Source organism: Rhipicephalus microplus, chromosome X (assembly GCF_043290135.1).
Source record: "Rhipicephalus microplus isolate Deutch F79 chromosome X, USDA_Rmic, whole genome shotgun sequence".
NCBI classification, from domain to species: domain Eukaryota; kingdom Metazoa; phylum Arthropoda; class Arachnida; order Ixodida; family Ixodidae; genus Rhipicephalus; species Rhipicephalus microplus.
The window spans coordinates 501,556,669-501,581,996 of NC_134710.1; the positions used below are offsets into that span (position 1 = coordinate 501,556,669).

Below are 25,328 nucleotides of genomic sequence, written 5' to 3' on the forward strand. Positions count from 1 at the left end.
GTGAATGAATCTGGCAGCACGGTTTTGTACCGCTTCTAATGCTTTGATTAAATACGCTTGATGTGGGCTTCATATGGCAGATGCATATTCTAATTTCGGTCTGATTAAAGATTTGTAAGCAAGTAATTTTACATGTAGGGGGGCTAGGAGGAGATGGCGTTTGAGAAAACCAAGTGCTTTATTAGATGCTGAAACTACATTAGCGATGTGGGTATGCCATGATAAATCATAAGACAAGGTTATTCAAAGATATTTATAAGATGGTACTGATTAAATTGCGGTGCTAACGATGAAATACTGGAAGCGATATGGGCTTTGGCGACGAGAAAAAGACACAAGTTTACATTTAGAAGGATTAAGGGACATTAACCATGTGTTACGCCAATTAAGCACGTTGTTAAGATCGGTTTGGAGATACAGGTGATCATGCTGGTTACTGATAGTGTGATAAATGGCACAGTAGTCCGCGAACATGCGAATGCTGCAGGATACGTGGTCGGGCAAGTCGTTAATATATATTAGGAAAAGGAGGGGACCAAGGACAGATCCTTGGGGAACGCCTGATGTGACTGGGAGAGAGTTAGATAGGTAGCCATTAACAAAGACTGACTGAGAACGATTAGTGAGAAACTGTTCAATCCAACGAAGAATGTTAGGGTCTTAGGTGCAGGTGTAAAAGTTTTAGCAAAAGGCGGCGGTGAGGAACTTTATCGAACGCTTTCGCATAGTCTAGAAAAATTACATCAGTCGGCATGTTACGGTCTAGGTTAGTGTACAAGTCGTAAAGAAAGAGCGCTAATTGTGTTTTGCAGGAGTGACCTTTGCGAAATCCGTGTTGTGATCGATGAGAAAAATTACATGAGTCCAAGAAACTTGCGGTTTGAGAGTAAATGATGTGTTCCATGATTTTACAGGGTATACTAGTTAATGAAATGGGGTGGTAGTTCAAGGGTGGGTCTCTGTTACCTGATTTGTACACTGGAACGACCTTCCCTGTTTTCCATTCATCTGGAATGATTCCTGAGGCGAGTGACTGTGAAAAAATCAAAGATAAATAGGCGGCATAAATTGATTTACCATTCTTCAGTAGCTTAGAAATAATTGAGTCCATACCTGCTGATGATGAAAGCTTCATGTTATCGATTACGGACGCAATGCCTTCTTCGAAAAACGAGATAGTTGGCATGAATGCTTCGATGTTAACTGATGGTGACTGTGAAGGTGCGTCAAGTTCTTGAGTAAAGACAGATGCGAATGCGGTGTTAAATATTTCCCCACATTCATGGTCTGTCACTGGTTCGTGCGCGTCGTTAGTCAGTGTGATGTCGTGAGTCTGCTTTGGATTTAAAAGTTGCTAAAATTTCCTGGGGTTGCTGGTTAGTAGCTTTGGTAAGTCATCGTGATAAAATGTATGCTTGGCGTTCCGGATCTCAACTAGATATGATTTTTCAACTTCGAAGTATTTATCCCAGTCACTCCGCGTGTCACGGCCTTTGGCCGAACGGAAGAGCCGTTTCTTTTTATTGTTCAGCCGTTTTAAACATACAGAAAACCATGGCTTTTTGTGATTGGTATAAAAGGTAACCCTCGGAATGAACATATTAGTGAGAACACTTAATTTATTTTTGAATATTAACCAGTTTTCATGTATTGTGCGAGAGGGAAACACTGATTTGTACTCAGAAAAAAAGGTGTTAAGGTCTTCAGTTATTGCATCGTAGTTTCCCCGGTCGTAAAGGCATATTGTTTTTGCGGATGTGTACTTTGGAGCAGAACTGAATGAAAATAGGGCATGTATGATTTTATGGTCGCTGATTTCTTGGAGATAACTGATAGATGAAAGGTTCCCAGGACTGTTAGTTAGTATTAGGTCTAGGATGTTTGCTGTTTCTTGCGTAACGCGTGTTGGTTCAGAGACTAACTGGCTGAGATTAAAATTTAAACATACGTCAATGAAATTTTTAGCCTCTGCATGACATAATAATGAGGACATGCCTAGGTTATGCCATTCTATGTTCGGGTAATTGAAGTCACCAAAGAGAAGGATGCGAGCATTGGGGTAAGTGGCAACAAGTTGCCTTAGGCTATTGTTTAGCATACTTTCCAATGGCGCGTCCGCGCCGCGCTGCCTGACGCATGGGGTGGTAGCTGCAGCGACGGCGCTGTCATCGACCACTCTTGAAAACTCGCCCTGGCTCTTCTTGGTAGTGTACGTGGAACACGAGAATGTAACGCTTGTTGGGTTACACGCTGCCGCTGTTTTAACACTATTGTGGCTGGGTTTTCAATTATTCTTCGCGTATTCCGTAACCGCATTGGTATGTTATGCTGTAAGTATGATTTCGCGTCCCTCAGCAAAGAAAAGCTGGTAGCAGTAGAAGGCTAGACAATGCTCTCTATTTTTTTTTTTCTTAGTGCAGCATTCATGCAATGTGGCTATTTGGCGAGCATTAAAATTTTTGAAGCAAGTGTTATCTGTGAAACCAAATACCGCGTGATAATCGTCATAATGAAAAACGTATGGAATGTCAACTATAAGGGGCACGTGCACTGAACTCAGGCACTATAATTTTTAAAACCCGTGATACGTACGAAAAAAAAAAACGACTTCGAAAGCACTCTCACTGTCCCACTTGATTTTATTGCACGTGTTTTTCACTTGCACAAAAGTTTTTCGTGCACCTTGAATGCAGAAAGTTAACGGTGTAGAAGTACAGCTAAGTTAGTCTACCTAGCTTCAGGTGTTGCGCTGCCTTTCTCTTTGACAGCATGTTTGCCTTGTTCAAGCCTTTGATAAAAAAAATGAAGCCGAGTGGTAACATAAAAGCTGACTATGGGAGGAGTGAGACTGTCAGCGTGAGCGCTGCATCCCACCTTCAAAGGAGCGGCACAATGAATCATGTGCAGGATGTCCATTACGCTCTCCCGGTGAACTTTTCGTGCACTAAAGCAACTTGTGAAAATATCTTCAAGTCGACATAAAGCGGAAGAGTTCGACCGATAGGTAGAGCAAACCACCTTGATCATTGTGGTGCACAAATTCTGCCGCATGCAAGCGCCGCCCTACTTCTGTTGGGAGAAAAATGCTGTCATTACATGCAGAACACTTGGTGGGAAGCACGCACTTTCTCGCCACATATCCGGAAATGTAACAAGTCAGCTTTGAGTCGCTTCTCTGGATGTGGTACTCATGTTCCACAGCTTCACTTTCACATGAGCCTGAAGGTCCCACTTGCTTTTCCACGCAAAGCTTCATTTGGTCAATCAGCTGTTGCTTTGGAGTTTCTTTCCTGTCCCCAACATCAAGAAGAGAACTGATGACATCGCCCTCTGCATTCCCGCCTGCTGCAACACTGTGTGCCAAATTATAGAAAGAGAGACAGTGAGCAGGAACTGCTGTGGCGTCGGGTGTGAGTTGCAGCCGGAAGGAAGTCTCACGATTCTGAAAAAGTTTTCTACTTTATCTTGGCTCAGCCTGGATGTCAACAAGTAGTGAAACCCATATTTCTCACGCATATAGCGGAGGAGCTCTAGAGCACTTGTTAAAGTGACTCTTCAGCCCTCAGCACTTGACTCGCTGAGAAACTTCTTATCAGCATGACGCTCCCAGGCGTCCAGGAAACTGAGCATTTCCTTAATGCTTTCTTCACCTGCAGAGTTGGATCTGAGAGCTTCGGCTGTGTACCTTGCTGTGATCACAGCAATCAGTGACTTCATTCTCATGACGAATTTCTCTCTTGCATCAATTTTACCACAGATCCTTTCCAACTGGGTACGCTAAAGAAAAAATGCTCGCAAAAGACCATGCCCAAACAACTGGAACGCACAACTTGCCCACATTTTTTTTTTTTCGAAATTGTTGGGGCTTATGTGGACGCTGGTAATCCCGGGCATTGCCTTCATTGTGACTGCATTACTGTCCAATTTGAGAGCTTTTTTTGCAAATTGCATCGAAATTTCGCCATCTGGGGTGTCAAAAGTTGTAGTAAGAAGCCTGTTTCAAACGTTTTTGACTAAATGAGAAAAATCTGAAAAAAAAGTGTAGGAACCAATTGCTGTCAACAGAATGTGGTTTTTTGCACACCACTTCCTTTAAAGAAGCTCTAATGTTAAAGATGCACCACATTTTCTGATTCCAAACTGCTGCATCACATGTTATGTAGTCCACAAAGAGGCCGGCTCTTTCTGCTAGAACTGTGGATTCCAGAATAATTTTGGCCAACAGGTCCTCTTTCACGTTCTCCTTGTTCCCAAAAACACCAATTACTTGTGTCCAGCTGCCAACCAACGGCACAAACATTACGACGAGGCCATGATTGCATGGCAGTGTTTTGTCTTTTTCAGGCGTATCCGGTCCGAGGTCCACAAAGCCTTCAATTTTCGCACTTGTGGTCACAGATAAATGTTCAGCCAGTTTCATTTCATCGATTATTAATCCACCATGTTGGTGGAACGCATCCAGGTGGGCAACTTTTTTTTTGCAACACACTCAGCATCTTTTCATTGAACCCATAGCCGTTTCTGTACTGAGCGGTGTATTTACGGAGGGTTGTGTCACTTGGGAGTGCCAAAATGTTCTGTCTTCGCATATACTGGTAGAGCTTCGGGCTTCTCATTTTGAGTAAAATGCATTCAAGCATCCATTCTTTGTTGTACTTCATGCCCCGCAAGCTCTTCCTTTTGGATGCCTCAAAGCACTGCCTGACAGCAAGCTGCTGCTTTGGCGACAACAAACTTATCTTTTTAGCGAGTACTTCATCAGCTGTCGCAGCGCACTCGCTTTTGATTTTCTTGATGTGTAAGGTGAGCTTGTCTACCTTCAATAAAAGTCGTTGATTTCTTTGGGTACAAGCTTGCAGCTTCTTCGAAACACGGCTACGGCACAGTGAGCTAACATTATGACTGTTCAGGCTCCCTCCTTGACGCCTTTTGAGGCGCCACTGCCGCCTAACAATGGCTTTTCTTACGTATTTGCAAACGACGCAAGCCATTCCTTATGCGTGTGGGCTACGTGAAGATATAAGTACAGTTCGTTGTTCAAAATAAACTAGTTGTGAGTTTGCGCCCGTGTTGTTTGCCTCTTTTCCTTGTGTCCGTGTACGTGTTTGCGCAAAGAAGTCATGAAGCCATTCCTTCTTTCGCAAGCCATTCCTTCTTTCGTTGCCCTGCCTTGACAGTTAGTACTGTAAACTGCTCTGCCCTTGCACTTAATTTGACCTTGCAATTTCATTGTTAAGTTGGTTGTGAGACTGCTTTCAGCTCGCAATGCTGTGCCTTTGCATATATGCATGTCATGGGCTTCCTGCAGAGTGGTTATAGCATCTTGAATTGTTGTCACTGACGCGCCAGCCACCTGCTTACCACACACGACCGTCTTCGAGTGCAAAGCACCGACACTGTTTGCAGTGAAGAACATGGCTTTTTCCACAATGACTTCGCCTGAAAGCGAGTCGAGGAAACATGAGTTAAAGCACACTCCGTTGGTGTCGTAAAGTTCATGCAGCGTCCAGCGCTTCCCGGGCATTTTGATTTCCTTCACCGCAGCGACAGTCGTGGCGGCAAAGACTTCATTGCCATGGGAAGGTTCGTCGACATCTGTCACCTCCTCAATCTCCCCTCGTGCCTTTTTCTGTTGTTGGACATCGTCATCGCGCTTCCTTTTTCGCTCATTTCTCTTCGGAGTGGGCTGCTTGCTCAGGTAAGCTGGTAGGTTTGGCAAAATTGTGGGGACTGCGTCCGAAGTAAGCGTAGGCGTCCCACGTGGAATGCGAACTTCCTCACCATTTATGTGGTGTACGTAGTCCCTCACAATAAGGGCCAAACCTCATAAGCGCGAAAATGCACGCGACAGCGACGAGCGACGCTATGAGCGACGAAACAGGGCGTTCGCGCGACGTGTCGCGTGCTCGTTTTCACGCGATCACTCGGTTCTCCAGATTTGGAAACCGTCGCTCATCGCCCGGAAGTGCTGGGCTCAAGCAGCCAATAGCGAAAAACCTGAAAAGACAGACTACATAGGTGCACGTGACCCTGCCTGAGTCACGTATGCGCAACAAAAAATAACGCAATGTTTATTACGCATGTGCATATAAAAAAGTGCTGCAAGGCAATAATAAACACTTTCCGTTTCATTACACAACAATATATCTTATTTTTAAACTGCATACCGCTCGCTACGCGGTTTTCTTGGTGCGAGTAGATGGCCTCATGCCAGCAACAGTGGAATTCGCTTGCCGAAGCCGTCGCGTGAATGACGTTTGCCTGCGCTAGCGACTGATCGCGCGAAGACGATCTACGTCACGTCGCTCGTCGCTATCGCGTGCATTTTCGCGCTTATGAGGTGTGGGCCTAAAACGCTGCTCAAAATGGAGCTCACATACCGCGCAGTTCGCGGTCAGCGCCTTGTCTGCTCTAAGAAGGTTTCTTTCCCACGTGGATCTTCGTTCCGAGTCTGCAGGTGCTTGGAATAGCGACAGCTTCTTCGCGCTGTTAGTTCGTGCGTACCCTGTGCTGCACCCTAGAGCATAGCAGTGATTGAGGCGTTGCTTTCCACTCATTGCCCCATGTGGCCACGTTCACATGAGAGTACACGTGTGGAACATAACCACACAGAACGAGAAGCCACCAAGAACACCACTGAAATGAGGCGGTCGCGTGTACACACGTGTGCACAAAACCGGTAGCTTTCAAGAGTGGCCGACGACAGCGCCGCCGCTTCTGGTGCCATTCACTCTGATGCGCGAAGCAAGGCGGCGCTCCGTCCGCTCATCGCACTGAATTCTTCTAGTACACTGTACCCTAGCGTTGCATAAAGTGTCGCCAGACTTGAAGGGTCACTGTTGCCAGACTGCCACCAGATTTGACGGAGAAATGTGGTTCTATAGTTGTGGCTTCTCTGTGAGGGTTTGGTGTCGTCCGTGGTGCATTTCGCGAGTGCATGGGTGACGCTGGCCGTTTTAATTAACGGATTGAACCGCGCCTTGCAGACGTTGGGACGCGTTTTTTTTGCTGTGTGTGCTGCTGTGCAATTAAGATGCCATTTTAATTAACGAAATGAACCGCGCCTTGCAGAAGTCTGGGCACGTTCTCTTGTCTGCAGCTGTGCAATTGAGAGATCGTGTCTCAGTATTAGGGACGACGGGGAAAACTGAAAAGTCGCGGCAGGTAACACGCTGCCCCCCCCCCCTCCTCCCCCTAGCTAGGGCAAGCGTAGGGACCCCGTCGTGGTGCACGGTCGACGCAGCACGATCAGCTGTGAAAAAAAAAAAAAAAAAAACCCTTTCCTTCCTTCATGTGCAACGCCAAACAGAACCTTCAGGCCGCTTATCAGTTCGGTGACTGTACTGACAGCGATGTGGGACGAATGTGTGTGCGTCATCCGCGATCCGTCCACACGGCGATGTTTTCGGGCTTGTCCAGAATGAGTTGCCCGTAAAGGTCGCGAACCAAACTTGCTCCCTCGCTCATCAATTTCGAGGCTACACGAGTGCCGGGGTGTTAGTTTCTTTTCTCGCGTAAGACTGCCACATTTTCGAGCGGAGACCACAACAACGTTGCGAACACGTTGTTAAAAGCAGTCTACCTGTTGCCAGTAGCCGGCGAGCACGTTCACCGCGAACGGATTGACTTTTCGTTGTTCGTCGACGCGCGGCATACTCCACGGTGACGATCTGTCGCGCAGTTCAAGGTCACTTCGTCAGGCGGGGGGAACCGCGGCATCGGCGCGTTTAGCGATAAGACTACGCTTCCGTTCCGTCACTTCAAAGATTGATATCTCTTGTAGCTTCACTTCTGCTTTTTACTTGCCGTCCTCTAACTAATGAGGCTGCAAAACAGTAACGTTGTCGGAAACCAACGGGCTCGTACGTGAGTTAGGCCTACACCGGTGACTTGGCAACCGCCGTTGACCGCGGCGAGTTCATTATCCTCGTTGTCCTGAGCCATAGCGGGGCTCATTCTGAAGTTCACAGCGAACGAACGATCGCTACACCCGCTTCACAAATTACTGTAGCACGGAACTTCTTTACAGCCGCAGGCAGTCAGTAGCACCATGACAAAATGGCGCATGTCCGTGCGCGTCACGATGGTGAAGCAGACACCAGAAACGCCACTTGGCCAATTGGATGCTTAGGCCAATAGAATCGCGCGCTAGTGCTACTTGATGACACGGTTTTGTTGAAAAACCTATAAGCAAGGTGAGCCAGCGGTGGCGAGAAATTGAAGATAAAGAACGACCCTTCTAAAGGAGATCTAGATGAACACGATAGCTCGTGTGTAACGGCAACAGTTCGGCGTGGAAGAAGCGCGATTTTAGCGTCAATTTGCGCTCACATTCATCTCACAGGGATGTTATAAATTGACTTTGCGCCAGAAATAGTGACGCGAGAACCTAGAAACTTTTCAGATAGGTGCAAAAAAAAAATAGGTACAGATTCCGAAAATGTCAGCTTCAAAAAGTCAATTTTTTTTGCGATTTTGGCCTTCAAAGACCCGTGTCCCCCCTTAAGCCTAGCACTATAATTGGTTGTAGAGAAAAAGAACCTTCCTATATCCTTGGAGTCATCTAAGGAAAATGCAGTTGCGACTGTGTGTGTCTGTAGTTTATGTCACAGCATTTGTCTACCATATATAATAATAACCACATAGGTATATAGAATGTTATTTCATGAAATACAATTTTATTCAATCAGTATTCTGTTCATTTGCTACGAAAGTAATCACTGGAGAAGTTTTTTTCAGAATGGCCCACATAATGATGCCATTATTTTTGCATCAACTAAAACAGGAAGTGCTCCTAAGGTGACTGGCCTGATGAGATTTGAAATGAATGCAAATATTTCTATCTTTTCGGAGAAGGCAACAGCCCCAAAATAATTATTCATGCCCTTGAATGTAAATGAAACTTGCTTCTTCTCCAAAATGTGAATTTAGCTGCTCCAGATTGCTCCAAAATGGAAAATTTTGCTGCTCCAAAGTGCTCCAAAATAGAAAACTTTGCTGCTCCAAAAATTGCTCCAAATCGGAAGACCTTGGTGGGATCACTGTAAGAGACATATAGTCGAGCCCACTTACAACGAACCTGAGCATGACGTGGCATTCCTTAGCTATATTCCAAAGTTCGTAGTAAATAAAACACAGCTTTCGAAAAGTTGCGAGTGAAAACACATGTTTTAAACACAAAAGTGTTTTATGCCAGGATTTGCCATGGCTTCGTGTCATATTTCCATCACGGATATGACGTAGAATATTTACTAACAGATAGCAAAAAAAAAAAAACGAGAAAGAAAAATTTTGCAGTGGAGTGTCAAACCAGTGAGCTCACGTTTCTCAGTGTGCGACGCTCACCACTAAACCACCAAGTGACCCTTCTCTATCGTGTTAATGGTGAGCCATTTGTATACACCATGCACCACTGGCCATCCTCAGAGCTCGGCACTTCCGCACGTTTTCGTCATCAGTAGCGTGCAGGTTCTGCTGCGCCACCTCGCGCATCGATGTGCTAGCTTGATTCCACATGGCATTGTCAATGGGCGTATAGATGTTATCTAGCGTGGTGGCTCGCTCGCGCATGCGCTTATCTCAGAATTTGGGCGCTCTTTATTTATTTATAATTTATTTATTTATTTTTACATACTGCATTCTCAATGAGGCTTTTGCAGGAGTGGGAAAAAACAAAAACAAGAGGAACAAATCAACATTCATGAGCAGGCTTCTAAAAGTTCTTGAAGTGATAGCAAACCCACACTTCTGGGCAGCATATTCCAGGCTTTTATGGCTGAAGGAAAGAAGCTGTAAAGAAGCTGTTACCTCTTGTGCTTCCACTCCAAGCTTGCTTTGAAGTTACAGTAGGTAAAGAGAGCACAAACGTCACTTCTTGTGCTGCCACAGCAGCATTTAGGAAAGGAGCACTCTTTTTCCACATTAAAAAAGAATTGTGACCGTTGTTTGTGCTCTTTCATGTCAACGTCACTAGAATAAACTCATGGCGTATTCGGTTGGCCGCTCTGGTCCTCTGGCTCAGAGTCGCCAGATGCAGAGGCCGCTCGCAATCTGAGCGCGAGAGACAGCGTACCAACCGAATACATCGGCGATGTCCGAGCAGCACGCCTGTAGCGCCACCATGCAGCAAGCGCGGGAAGCCGCCGGGTAAACATTTCTGCGCTGCATCGACAAATGGCGCCGGTCAGTTGAGTGGCCATCTCCGACATGTCTGGACGCAGTGACAGCCGTCTGAGCCCAGCACAGTCCCTCATGCTGACAATGTATGACGGTAAGTTAAGTAAAAACAACTTGCGAATGAACTTATCTTTTGCGAGTGACTCGAGCTGTAATGCAGCCCCTTCGCGCGTTGTTCATAAAGTTGTGGAGTTAACACCTGTACCGGCGCCGACGTATTTAACCACGTGCATGTTTTCTTAACGTCAAATCGAGACAAAAACGCGTGCGCTGGTTTTTTAACACTCCTTTAACTTGCTGTTTTAAGCTACGTCGGTTCATTCATTCCACATTTTGAATCCCGACAATTTAGACTCGGCCGCGTAGATGAGAGCCAACGTTGCCTTTAGAGAATAGATTCGTTGCGACATGACATGATTATCTCGAGAAATAAGCGCATACCAGTCATGAGTACTGTAGACAGACATTACTGCTGCTGCATTGTTTAAATCGCTCAAGTTGGAATTCAACTTCGTCATTTACGCGGTTGATCAACCTGCCATTTCAATTGCATGCATACGCACAGCGGAATGCGTCCTGTGCAGCAATATACGCTTTTGCATATAACCGCTTGTAACAGCTATAAAAGTCGTATTAATGAAATTTATTGTTTTTCGTAGGTAACGAGCCAAGTCCAGTCTCGCCTGTGGATGCAGGCAATGATGATAGCGTGGGTACTCCTTGCACGAGTAAGCATAACCCTCGCTGCTACGTTTTTTTTTTTTTTTTCCAGTTGTCATTGTGGTAGACTGTCTTCAATCAGGCGGGCCTTGACTTCAGTGTTTACTGCCGCCTTGCTCGTGTACTTATTTTAATGCTGCAGTGCCATCAAAAATATCCTTGTGTGGCCATTTAAACCACTGGTTTTTCTTATTACACAAAATCTGAAAATTTGCAGAAATGTCCGCGGTAGTCCAACCCTCTATTTCTTTGGCCTTTACTGCAGTCTTGCATGTACACCTTTCTTTTGCTTACAATAACGCTGCAGTGACCTAAAAAAAAAATAAACTTGCAGGGCCATTCAAACTTTAGTTTTTCTTGCTTGTATACAAAATCTGAATGTCACTTGTGCTATAACCAAGCATTTATTTTTTTTCAATGTAAACAGGACCATGAGTAGAAGGAGAAACTAGGCTTTTATTAACACTCTATGCCCAATATTCAAAAGCAAGGTTGGCCCGATGAAAAAATTTCGGAGCAAGCGGTTCATGTATGAACACATTTCGAAAGAAATACTTCAAATGCTTGGAATCTGCAGAACCGCTACACAGTGTGAGTCGCGTTTCAAGACCATAGCGAAAAGAAAAAAAAACTGAAGACACAAACAACAAGACATCCGGCCATACTCGCTGGCAAGTGTCTTATGAAGAAGAGTTTGCCCAAATAAGGGCTGCAGACGATAGTATTGAGCCTGAAGTTCTCCGCGGTGTGCATTCTGTGACCTACAAAAGTGTACCCAAGCCAGTTGATGAAGCCAGCACATCTACCAGTGCAACTGCATCCTCTGAAAGTACCGACCACGATAGCTCCGAACTTCTTGACTCCGCTTGCGAGACAGCAGAGGAAGCAGGCCATGAACGAAGAAAAAGAATGAAAAACAATGAAACTGGTCGTCCCAGTGGTAGTAGCCGAATGATGCATATGCAGTATTTTTTTTTGAAAGAATGGGAAAGATCAACAAAGAACGAGAAACGAAAAGGGACGAAAGAGAAAAAAGAAGAGAGGAACGGCATCTTGAACTAATTAAACTACACAAGGAGCATATCGACGCACTAAAAGACCTAGCAACAAAAGCAGGCACCTAAAGCACAGCATACCCTGTACACAAATCTGCGTATGCACATCAAATTCTTCAATAAAACTTAGTTTTGACATTATATCAACTTGTCTTTGGTTCCTGCTCCCATCACTCCCTATAGCTCCTGTATCAAACCGTTTCTTTTCAGTTCGCCTAGACGGCGCAGCACACTTTCGCAGTCAGTCTGTGGCTGCCTGTTTTGGTCCAGTTCTGCGCGCTCCTCTCTGATCTGTAGTAGTGCATCTTGTCTTATTTCTTCTCTCTGTTCTTCAGTCAATAGGCCCTCCACACCAGTGTCACCATTGTCCAGGCATATGTTGTGGAGCACACAGCATGCTATTATAAACTGTGTGATCTTGTCCACTTTGGTAAACTCAATGTATCGAAGTTGGCGAAACCTCTGCTTCAATAAAGCAAAAGCATTTTCTATCACCACCCTTGTAGATGAAAGCCGATAATTGAACCTGCTTTTATCTTGTGTCATGTTGCCGTACGTAAGCAGGTGCTCCCTAATAGCATATGCAGCATCTCCAAGGATGTGATACTTGTTCACCTGGCAAAGTGCGGGCAAGTCTTGTTGTATACTTGATAAGCTCAGCACACGGGAGTTGTGTACCTTGCTTGGTGGTCCAGTAAAAACATCTTGAAATCTGCCTTTGCTATCGCATATTTCCTGCATTGTCATCGACACCTCGTCGTGTCTGTTTATATATGTAGACCTAACTTTATTCGCCGGGCAGCGCATCGGAATGTAGGTCCCGTCGATGCATCCTATAACACCTGGGAATCCTGCTAGCTGAAAAGAGAGTAAGCAATTCCTAAGTCAGAATTGACTGTATACGCAAAGACTAGAAAAATGTGCAAGTATACTCCAGTTTGCAGCATTCAGTCTAATAAGTGGAAATTATTAGGCGTGATCAGCCAAGCCATGATTCCATTTTGTGTATTTATGATTTTCCAAGAATAAGCATGCTGTACCTTCTATTATATTGATCTCAGTCACATAAACAAAATGTCGAAGTTCAAAAGGACTGCTTCTTCATGCTTGTTTTATTATTCCTCGACAATATGCATGACTGTGCCTAAAAATAATGTAAGGCAATATACAAACTCACTTTGTCGAAATTCCTGGCCAATGCATCTTTGTCTAGTCCAAAGTGTATGACATCTGGAGCAATCTTGCACAGAAAGCCAAGAACTCTATCAGTCACAGCGAACTGAGTGGACTTGGCCATGTCAAAGAGGACCGCAACCTCTCTCATTGAGGCCTTGTTGACAGCATACTTATAAATATTGTACAGGTTATGAATTTATTTGCGTCGTAACAAGAAGATGCAACAAAATACATGCAACTACATAATGTTGCGTGTAAACCAAGACTTGAATCCAATAATGTGACAGCTGAAATGACACTAATTAAAGCTTCATGCGGAAGTCACTACATCATTGCACACGTAATGTTTGTGAGTGCTCTGCATGGGCCTCAAATTGGCCATTTATTACTATATTTGTAGTATTTGTCGCTTGGTAATATGACGAGTATTCATTTGTGCCATATTGTGCGCCAAGATGAAATGAAACAGCACAAGTTTGCGTAATCCCTTAAAGTGAACCAACATTACAGAAACCACAACGTTAATAAGGTCGGGCACACGTCGAAAGCATAGTTGGCCTCAGGCTGGAAATGTCTGTTATTCTCCTTGCTAATCAACATCCACAGGAAAGGCTATAATGCGCTATGGAATTCTTTGTTTTCCGCAAAATAAAAGGTGGAGGGGGGGATGACGTGCTTACGGTCATTTTTGTTGAGGCTGTACACGAAGTATGGCCTCAAGGTTGTGAATACCTTTTCTTAGCATTTTTAGAAGCACAACGAAAAACGCTGTTCCTATAATGCACTTTTTCAAAACGATGGTGGAAGCACTAAGCAGCATGACTTCTTGAAAAAAACCTCCGTTAATTAACTCAAGGGATGATTAGGAACTTTTTTCACGGTGAATTTTGACACATCTGATGGTAATAGAGAAGGAAAACTTGACAGAAGCCTGGCATCTATGTTGACAGTTGAGCTACACTGCATGTTGTACACTGAACATTGAAGCAACGCGTGTGGCATGTAGCTGACAGAAAATGTAACTTGCTCACCAGAGGAATGAGAGAATGTGCTCCTCGGGCGTTTCCACGGACACACCGCCATGGTTTCTGTCTGGCGGGTAAAATTCCGATGCCTCAAACTGTTTGATGAGCTCGTTACACTCTGAACGAGCCAGGCTGTAGTTTGTGCGAAACTGTAAATGGAGATAACATTACGTGCTGTCATGTTTGCCATGTGGCCCGACCTTACCTGTTTATCGGAATAATTGCTGACAACGTTTCGAGCGTATCCTTGGACTTTTGTAACAACAATAGGCTTGGCGAACAACTCGGCGAACTTGCTAGCATAAATCTGGCGATCGTCGTCGTCGTCGTCTGAACTGCTAGCGTCAAGGCATTCGTCTGCGAGCTGCTGTAACAACAGCATTGACGTTTACTCTGCCTTCATTAGCCGCCTCCTCTTTGACATGGTGTCCTTACGGCTTCAAAGACGCGAACTCGCCACGCAAATACACGCCACGAACAACACCGGCGATGGCCCCTCCCAGAATGTGCGCTCGCGCTGTCACCTGCCGGCAACCAAGAGCTTGTGTCACGTGGTTCGTCCTCTCGGCCAGATCGCGCCACGCTCTCACTTCGAAGTCGGAGCGGTCGGGAGCGCTCTGAGTCAGAGTTTGACGCTCTGAAAAAACCAACCGAAGGCAGTTCGAGCGCTCGAATTTCACCAACCGAAGGCGCGGCTGCTTTTCAGAGCGCTCTAAATACCCCATCCGAATACGCCTTCAGTTTCAAAGCTCCGTATCTCTGCCAGCGGAGGAGGATGGGCTGAACGGCAGTCGCGAGAACCAGTGGCGCTGCAGTCTGATCTTGCGCTACTCTCGGTGTGTCGTCTGGCTATGGTGGCATACCCCGGCAGTTCGCTGTTTCTCGCGCCGCCTTCCCTGTTGTACTGTTATCGAACATGACCATTCATCATGTTCTTCCAGTCGACATTCTTGCATCGCATTTGTGGACTGCTTATGTGGATACACACTAGGTCTCCTGTATAGATTGGCCTAGATGTGTTGCTCATTGCAAGTTGGCTAAGAATCAATGGGCTGCCTATATTTGCGCAGTCTGCATTCGGTTTGACCTGCAAGTACGAGAGATTCTACGTGAATGGGCAATTTCAGCGTAAGAATTTGTTGACGACCGCCGCTATTTTAATCGCTGTCATCTTGCCTAGACGAAAAATGGCCCAAAACATCTGTATAAGCTTCAAACAAGTTAACTTACTGGGAGACAAAAATGTTCTAAAAAAACAGTACTGGTGTGTTCTAATAGTTGAAAAAAAAAAAAAGACTCTCTTGAAGAAACAGTACCTGTGCTTTCGACTGTTCATCAGACAACTCTTCGCGATGGCTATCAATCGGGAGCAAAGTGCAAAATGTTGCAGCAACTTCACCTCCTTTCTCGCATTTTCCACTTTTTCAGAAAGCTCCTGGTTGGTTTTTTAGAAAAAAACAACGGATATTCTCATCAAAATGTAAAACATCACCATCACGTTCTCATGATAAGCGGTATAACTCAGAAGATGCAGTGAAAACCACTCCAACTTTTCAAGCACAATCCAAAAGAGGTCATCAACCAGGGAATTTTCGTGAAAAGCCTCATGATAGTTTTCTCAATTTCTTTTAGTGTAAAACGAAGGCCGCATAAGGGATGTTCTAACCAGCCTTCTTGAAAACACCTCATCTGAATGAGTACACTTTCGTGTTGTTTGGGCGCGCCTGCTTCAGATGCTACGTGTCCTCTTTGCAAGTTTTCACTTATTCAATTTTTTACTAAGGTACCCACAGATGCAGTATACTTATGGTGGTTTACTTCCTGGTGCACTTTGCTTCACCGAAAAGTGACCCCGACATGTACCACCGTTACTTGCTCTAAGGTTCAGAAGTGAGAACACTGCGATTGAAAGGAATATATAATGCTGTAATATGAAAGAAATCTAACAAAACCTAGTTACTGTCAAAACATGACCGCTTGAATACGTTTGTGTTCGTTAATAAGGAAATATATATTAAAGCAAAAATAACCACTGCTTTTAAGGCTGCGAGACAATTGACAAATAATCGAATGTCATGACAGCGTTGCTCGTCGCGTGCCTTTCATCTTGCTGTTCTATTTCTAGCGGCTCCTCCAAACTGGGCACTGAGCATTCGAGGGGACATTTCTTAAGGGGGGAGGGGGGATTCGCACCTTAATTATGAACACTTCGGCTTCTATATATGGGGAGAAATCACTGGGAACAAGTGTCGAACGGCACCGGGTGCGAGCTCCCGCTTTTTACGTGAGATCAAAACTTCTTGTCCAACCAAACATGATGGTAGTGCGTTACGATGCCGTCATTCTCACATTGAACGTCACAGGCTTTGCGTTTGGCAATGAGCTTTCTATCTTTGTGATGCAAAGCTTGGTAGTATACCTTTTGAATTGTGCCGGATTTTTTCGGAGGTCTGTCACAGTCAACATTCATTGGTTTATACCCAATCAAGACTAAATGATAGCATGCAATTGATTCACTTAACTGTGCCTGATTTAAAAGTTCTACTACAGTAACATGGTCCCAAATTGTTTCCATTGTCTAGTCATTTTCCCAGGTTATTTCTGTTGGAGGTTAGAACTACCTTCCAGGGTGTGCTTTGATCATGCTCTCAAGTCAAGTTGTAGGATAAACTACTGTCTCTTCACATATACTTATATGTATAATTTTTATGCACTGCACATTATTATTTGAACGTGATAGCTTTGACAAGCTCATTTCACAGAAATTCTAATGTCGGCGGCGTTGTCAGCGTCTCCAGTTGTGAGCGAGAAAACATCTCGTCAGTGACAAAAAAAAAATAACAATAAACTTCAGTGCGAGTGAGAATGAAACTTAGGCTCTTTGCATGGCAATCAGGTGTGATACCATACAAGCACACAAATGGTCGAAACTGATTCGAAAAAAAAAAAAACAATATGAATTTTATGTAGTAGAATTTCTCGTTAATATTGTTTCCAGCCAAAAAGTGAGGCTTTATGTTTACACTTCTTTTCTTCATGTAGTAGAATGAATTTCTTCGATCCATGCAATATTACATGGTAGAAGCGTAGAATCGCGTCAGGTGTCTGAACTTTTGAAATGTGTAACGAGTGAGTGTTAGAAAAGCCCAGCCACTACAGGGCGCTCAAACTTATATTCGCGTGCTGCTTTACGCACGTGTAAAGGCCTCTTTGCTGATTCACAAAAAGGACAATTATGGCGCAGTGGGCACTTCGCAACTGTACTTGCAGTAGACATTCTACGATAGTTTGAAATGGCCAGTGTTGCATGCGCAGTTGTTCGTTCTTTCACGGCATAATTGAGGCATACACCAAGACCGAAGCTAGGCTAGTAATTGAGAAGGTGATTCGCACAGGGCCCGGTTACGCCGTTGCAGTCTATTCTCGAAGGCAAAGCTCAAGCGTCGTCCAACTTTTGTGATTGTTGTGTTTGTAACTGTTGTGTAGTTGTTGTCACACAATGTACACACAATGTATAATAATAATAATATTTATTATTATAGTGGAATATTAATCTTTATTGGCATTACAATATGCCTTCTCTCGGGTAACGTGCAAGACCAGACAGCAAATTCGCTTACGATCGTTCGTCTGCTAGCTCGTCACCGCTGGGTGAAAAAGATGGAAGGCTACATATATGAGGTTATCAAGTTGCGTACAGCAGCTTTTATGTTGGCCCACGCCACTGTGTAACCGGTGTGTTTACACAAAAAATAAATAATTAATAAAACGAACGAACAAGTTGCGTGAAGCAGAGTCGTCATTGCGGTCACTGCTGTTAGAGCATGGCGCAAAACTAGTCCGCATACCTCATGTAGATGAATCTGCTCCTCCTCGCTACGCCTCATACATGATGGACGTGTTTTCGTACAAGAAACTACGCAGTGCCAAAAACAGTCCAAGATGTGACGTGGGAATACAGCACATCATTTGCAGTAGGTGCTTGCACGTCGCTATCGTTGATCGCAACACGCGCGCCCCGGGCCGCTGAAGCAAAATTGTACTGCAGCGCCACTAGTTCTTGTGACCGCCACGCGGCCTGCCTCTCAAACTGAGTTTATTCTAGTAACGTTGCGTCTAGGTGTATACTTGTGCGTATGTTTGAGCAGTGTGCTTTAAGGGTCGAGCTGGGACAGTTATTTGTCCGTCCTTGTCCTTTTAACGCCTCCTCTATTTTATCAATGCCAGTCAGATGCGCTCGATCCAGCTGTTCACGACCCTTTTCTCTAGCTCTTTCCTGCTCCCTCCTATCGCCGAGCCTTCGCGTGCACTTACGGTTATGGGGGAGAGAGCTCCTCATGTAGTGCCACATGATAGGAATCATATGAAGTAATTTTTTATTCAGTTGTGTACAGATACGTGGGACGGCTTTTTGCATTAATCATGTTCATAATATTGGCGCTCACACTGGATGTGTAAAAGATACCGTTAATTTTCTACTCTTTGACGGCGCTCACACTGGATGTGTAAAAGATACCGTTAATTTTCTACTCTTCGACTAGCTTCTACACTAGCTAAGGAGGTAAAGTGTTTAAGGTTCAGAATGGATTCCCTCGATGACTCAAGTGCTCAGTGGCAGTGCGAAGGAAGAGCCGTAGTCTGGTAAAGAGATGCTTTATTTTAGCCTCATCACATTCAAACACCGTCTTTTCAACCCGCAATTGAACAAAGGGTCTCTAGGGCAAGCCAATCACACGTGTGGGCTTGCACCGCCACAACCAATTGCAAAAACACTTTTGTAGCAGGCACTACATTGGTAAACACCACGTTACGAAATACAACACGAGAGGAGATAGGTTCTCAACGTGTCACACTTTCTCCCACGTCAGGCCGTGCTGGCCTCCATCCGCTGACGTCTCTCGGTAGCCGTTCTCACGCTCGAGCCCCGTCAGCTTGCTCATTGAACGTTGCTTTGTGTACGCCTCCTTAGGAGGGGTGAGTACATCGTCAGTACTTGTGCATTGATCAGGTGTGCACGTGACAGTGAGGCGCCCCCAGCAGGGGCGCCTGCGCAAGTAGGCGTTTGGTCTGTAGCGACACCACGGACCCGAGCCAACGAGGAAGTTTCGACTCCCTCCCACGCCTAGCCGTGCGTGCCGTGTCCGGGGAAAAGGGGATCCGGGGGGTTGAGCCGACGCTGGGTGATTGGACCTTTAAGGCCCCCCGGCAGAGGCAACACACCCCTTTGGCCCCGGCTTCACGTAGACGGTACCCCTGGGCTGACCCACCCAGGGGAAATTGGCAGTCGCCTTTTCCTGTCTCCTTCTCTCTCTCCATCTTCATCTTTTCCACTACTTTTAATCTTTCCTGTCCTCTCCTCACTTCTTTTTACTTCCACGATTCTCGGCGGCAAGGGTTAACCTGGTGTAGATATCCAACCTTGGGTAGATATATTAGGTTATAGCGGCCATGTACGGCTGGCGCTTGCATCTCCTTCGCGCCTCGCAGCGTCCCCTTGTTGGGCTCAGTGGTGGGTGGCTGGCATGGCCGCCGAATAAGCTACGAAATTCATGGTAACTCCTAGCCCTCTTGCAACCAATCGCCCCTCCAAGAGGTGGCGCACCGGCGCAATTTTCCAATTTCTTCCAAACAAGAAATATGACTTCCCGAAATACCGCATCATCCACTGTGAAAGTACAGAAAAGAAAGGTAGAAGCATTTCACCTTTCCTTATGTCCAGATGCCTTATAGAAATGCTAGGCGCAGGCTACAAAGCCATAAAGACCGCCAGTGGTGACCTGCTACTCGAAATAAAAGACCACGCACAGTACCAGAGACTGCATAACCTTACATCATTTGGGGATCAGCCTATCACAATCACACCGCATCGAACCATGAACACCGTGAAGGGTGTTGTATCAGATGGAGACCCGATTGACCTCTCTGATGAAAAACTTCTAACAGGCTGAAAAGAAGAAAATGTCATTCAGGTGCAGCGTATCAAAATAAGAAGAGAAAATAAAAAAACCCCAACGAAATTCATCATACTCACTTAAGCATCTAGCACTCTCCCCACGAAAATAGCAACGGGATATCTTAAACTGCCAGTCAGACCATACATACCCAACCCGCGGCGCTGCTTTAAGTGTCAGAGGTTCGGGCACGGCTCCCAAAGCTGCCGAGGACAGCTTACCTGCGCGAAATGCGGCACCAAAGGTCATACTGCTGACAATGACTGTCAGCTACAAGTCCACTGCGCAAACTGTGAGGGTGACCATCCTGCATATTCCAGGTCATGTGTGGCCTGGAAAAGGAAAAAAGAAGTAATAATTACAAAGTTTAAATTGAACATAAGCTTCCGCGAAGTGCGGAAGCGCGTTTCCCCGCATTTTGCAGGGAACACATCGTATACCGAAGTGGTGCGAGGGGGGTCAGCACCACTTCAGTTTTCGGCAATGCCTTGGACCACGCCTAGCGTGCCGAGGCAAACGCCACAGACCCCCACAGGAGGAGCAGTCTCGGCTGCTCCACCCTTCTTGAATACAGCCCCACCGAAGGCCCCTGTGAACCCTGGGAGCAGCCAGGGCACCACACAAACTAAAGAGGTCCCCTCGACCTCCAGCCCGGTGGGGTTGAAGGCTCCGTCTGTCACGACGAAGCCTACAACGAAAACAACATTGTCTGTCGTCTCTTCTAAGGTGATGGACACATCCACTGCACCGGCGCTGACTGCGCCAAAGGAGCGGCAGGGTTCCCTCAACCACTCTAAAAAAGACAAAACGGTAATTACAGGGCCTTCTAAAGGCTCTGTAAGATAAGTCACTTTTCTCTTTAGACACCAGCCACACTCATTTCGTACATACAGCACTTTTTTACTCCCATAATGGAGACACAATTTATACAATGGAACGTCAGAGGACTCCTTCAAAACCTCGACGATGTCCAAGAACTTCTAGACAAACATTCCGCAAAAGTCTGTGTGTACAAGAGACACACTTAAATTCCAAAAACACCAATATTCTACGTCATTATGTAACATTGAGAAAGGACCGCAATGACGCTGTAGCGTCATCTGGTGGTGTGGCCATTATAGTTGATCAGGGTGTAGCATGTACACATCAACCGCTACAAACATCCCTTGAGGCAGTGGCTGTTCGAGCAGTTCTTTTGAACAAACTTGTCACCAACTGCTCGGTTTACATACCTCCACAGTACCGTCTCGAAAAACAAGAATTCCAGTCACTGATACATGAACTACCAGAACCTTATGTGGTCCTTGGGAACTTGAATGCACATAATGGTTTTTGGGGCGACTCGCTGCGATGCTTGAAGTCGCCTAATCGAACAGTTCCTCTTTTCTTCGGGTGCATGTCTGCTGAATAGGAAAGAGCCAACATACTTTAGCCTCACCAACAAAACCTACTCATGCAAAGATCTCAGCATTGTGTCCCCATCGCTTGTACCCCTAATTCAATGGAAAGTGATCAACAATCCTTTTGGAAGTGATCACTTTCCGATAATTCTAAGTACACCACTAGAAAAAGGTCCTCCACATTTTCCCAGATGGCAGACAGACAAAGCGGACTGGGAACAGTTTCGCAACACTACTCGTTTAAGTTGGACTGACATATGTAGGTTAAACATAGATGAAGCTGTGTAATATTTCACAGCTTTTCTTACTGATGCAGCAGCTAAGTGCATACCGCAAAAATCTGGTATGCCTGGCAAGTGACGCGTCTCATGGTGGAACACTGAGTGTCGGAATGCGCGAAAGGAACAGAACAGGGCATGAAGGTTGCTTTGGAATTCACCGACAGCCGAAAATCTTGACAGCTTTAAGAAAATTAAGTCTCAAGGCAGGAGAATGCGCCGGCAGGTCAGAAGAGAAAGCTGGCACAAGTTTTTATCGGGGATAAATTCATATACACAAGTGGCTAAAGTCTGGAACATGGTTGGTAGGGTAGCAGGAAGACAAGTACACTCACTCCCACTCGTAAACACACAGGGTGACAGCCTGGAAGATCAGGCGAACTTCTTCGATGCATACTACGAGCAGGTGTCTAGCTCGTCACACTATACTGAAGCTTTCCAAAGATACAAAGCAAAGATAAAAAAGCAGAAACTAGAATTCCAGTGCACAAATTGCGAGGCATACAACCAATCTTTCAACTTAGCTGAGCTACAAACATCACTAAACTCCAGCAGTAATTCTGCCCCAGGCTACAACCGTGTCACGTATAAAATGTTGAAAAACCTGCCGCTCAAAACGCGAATAACTTTACTCTCCCTATACAATGCTATCTGGCTTTCTGGCACCATCCCTGCTTCCTGGAAAGAGGCAATTATTATCCCTATTTAAACAAGGCAAGAACCCTTCCTCAGTTGCGAGTTATAGGCCCATTGCACTTACAAGCTGCCTTTGTAAACTTTTTGAAAAGATGATAAACCGCCGACTTTTATATTTCCTCGAAACACACAATCTGCTCGACCGATTCCAGTGCGGGTTTCGAGAGGGTAGATCCACCACCGACCATCTGGTGCGCATTGAGGCAGAGATCCGAGACGCTTTCGTCCACAAACAATACTTCCTCTCTGTGTTTCTCGATATCGAGAAGGCATACGACACAACATGGCGTCTTGGCATATTAAGAGACCTGTCTCACTTGGGTGTGCGCGGTAGAATGCTTTCCATAATCGAGAGTTACTTGTCCAATCGGACATTCCGTGTCCGTGTGGGCAGTATTCTCTACCAAACATTTGTCCAAGAAACGGGAGTACCGCAAGGTCGTGTACTTAGTTGTACACTTTTTATTATCAAAATGAATTCCTTGCACCTGTCTATCCCCCGCAACATGTTCTACTGTACATAAGTCGATGACGTTCAGCTTGGCTTTAAGTCATGCGACCTGGCAATGTGTGAGCGGCAGGTTCAGTTAGGTTTAAACAAGGTCTCCAAATGGGCAGAGGCAAACGGATTCCAACTGAACCCACAAAAAAGCACGTGTGTCTTGTTCTCTCGAAAGAGAGGCATGCACTCGGAACCTGACATTCGACTGAATGGGCAACGTCTGTCCGTCAAAGCCGAGCATAAATTCTTAGGCTTAATCTTGGACAACAAGCTGACCTTCGTACCACACATTAAGTATTTAAAAACAAAATGTTTAAAAGCCATGAATGTTATAAAAGTGTTGTCACGTACTACTTGGGGTAGTGACAGGCAATGCCTCATGAATCTTTATCGAAGCCTCGTTCGCACCCGCTTAGATTATGGGGCCGTTGTTTATCAGTCTGCAACTCAAAGTGCTTTGAAGATGCTGGACCTCGTGCACCATTTGGGCATCCGCCTTTCTGCGGGTGCTTTTCGCACCAGCCCCATAGAAAGCCTTTATGTTGATTCAAATGAGTGGTCGCTTCATCTGCAGAGAACTTACATGTCCTTTGTTTATTTCCTTAAGGTGAAAGCGGATAAGAAGCACCCCTCATACTCTACTCTTAATGATTTGTCGAGCTCAATTCTGTTTCAAAACAGGCCTTCGATGAGGCAGCCCTTCTCAGTTCGCCTGAAAAGTCTAGCTGAGGAAGCTAGTGTCTCACTGGAACACAGTTTATTATTGGCTCCTGCAGCATACTCGCCACCTTGGCAGTGGCAGACTATGGAATGCGATGTGTCTTTACGAGAGATTACAAAACACGCGCCCATTGCCCATATCCGAACATACTTCGTAGAAATTCAACACAAATACACACAACCTGAGTTCTTCACAGATGCCTCTAAGTTTAACTCCTCTGTGTCCTACGCTGCTGTCAGCCCATCCTTTTCGGATGCTGGCCCTCTACATTCAGGCACAAGTATCTTCACAGCGGAAGCTTAAGCGATACTTGTGGCAGCTAAACACATCAAACAATCACAAATACAAAAAGCAGTAATTTATACAGACTCCCTCAGTGTGGTAACGGCTCTGCACAGTCTTAAAGAACAAAAAAAACCCTGTCCTCGTTTCACTTTACTCCATTTTATGCACACTCTACACACTCAACCGACATTTTGTTGTGTGCTGGGTGCCAGGGCACCGTGAGATCCAAGGCAATGTGAGGGCGGATCATCTTGCTGCATCCGTCCACAAAAGCACTGGCCCTACACCCATATTAATCCCGGCCCTTGATCTTAAGCCGTCTCTCAAACGAAACATCAGGGACTACTGGCAGAGCAAGTGGGATACACACACACAAAACAAACTACACATTATTAAGCCACACCTTGGCCATTGGCCACCTGTATCAAAATCACGTCATACAGAGGTAACACTAACGAGGCTCAGGATAGGACACACATACACGACACACTCATATCTTTTGTCCGATGGCGATCCACCATTGTGTGACAGATGTAGTTAACCACTAACAGTTCCTCACATTTTAATCCAGTGCAATCAATTAGACACTCTAAGAAAACAACACTTTCCATTACCCTACCGACAATCTGCAACGTTCCACCCTGCAATGTTTGTCGGTAGGGAACCACTGTTCACTCATAAATCGGTGCTAGCTTTTTTAAGAGATGTCCGCTTTTACCATGTCATATACCCAGGCATTGTGTAGCGCGACCTCTCAAGAGAGGTTGTTGCTGCAGTGGCTACATTGAAAAGCACTTGCCTCGCGGCCCTTGGACACAAGGGCGCTGATGAGGCACTTGTGCTAGTGCCAAATATTTTACACATGTTTTTATTATCAAAACCTTTTGTCATCAATTTTTACTATACATATCACACCACTGTCATTATTTTAATACTTATGTTCTTACCCGCATTAGAGTGAGGAATTTTAAGGCCCCTATACAGCCACGCAACATATCATTGTCCACATCTCTAGTCATTGAAATGGTGCTATTTGGCCATCAATTGGCCCTTGCGCCATAAAGTGCCACACATCATCATCATATGAGGCACCTTGCCAACCTAACATCTGGTAATGACGTATAGCGGGGGGAAATAAGCTTGTCTGGGTGCCACCAACATGTCTCTGTCAGCCCAGTGGTCGCGTCCTTGTGTCATTCTCAATAGCACATATGCATGCCTACCATGACTTAAACTCAGAAGGCGGCGCTTGGCCTGCTTCTTGCAAGACGCTCTTCCGAGTAAGCTTTCCCCTTCTAGTCCCAAACGGGGGCGACCTTGACGGCTCCGCTCGTGAATCGTGT

At 45.4% G+C, this 25,328-nt stretch overlaps 1 protein-coding gene across 5 annotated transcripts in view; it reads left to right on the forward strand.

The window, feature by feature from the left end:
* The window catches only part of LOC119160747 (protein GPR107), a 428,055-nt gene that overhangs the window by 83,977 nt on the left and 318,750 nt on the right, over positions 1-25,328 (forward strand). Inside the window, exons 1-2 of one of the 5 annotated variants that reach the window (XM_075881009.1) lie at positions 10,096-10,270; positions 10,836-10,904. The exons of the other annotated variants lie outside the window; for them this stretch is intronic. Coding sequence (XP_075737124.1) covers positions 10,265-10,270; positions 10,836-10,904 — 75 coding nt within the window. The 5' untranslated portion in view covers positions 10,096-10,264. Of the gene's footprint in view, positions 1-10,095; positions 10,271-10,835; positions 10,905-25,328 lie in introns of those variants that run through there. 5 annotated transcript variants of the gene reach the window in all.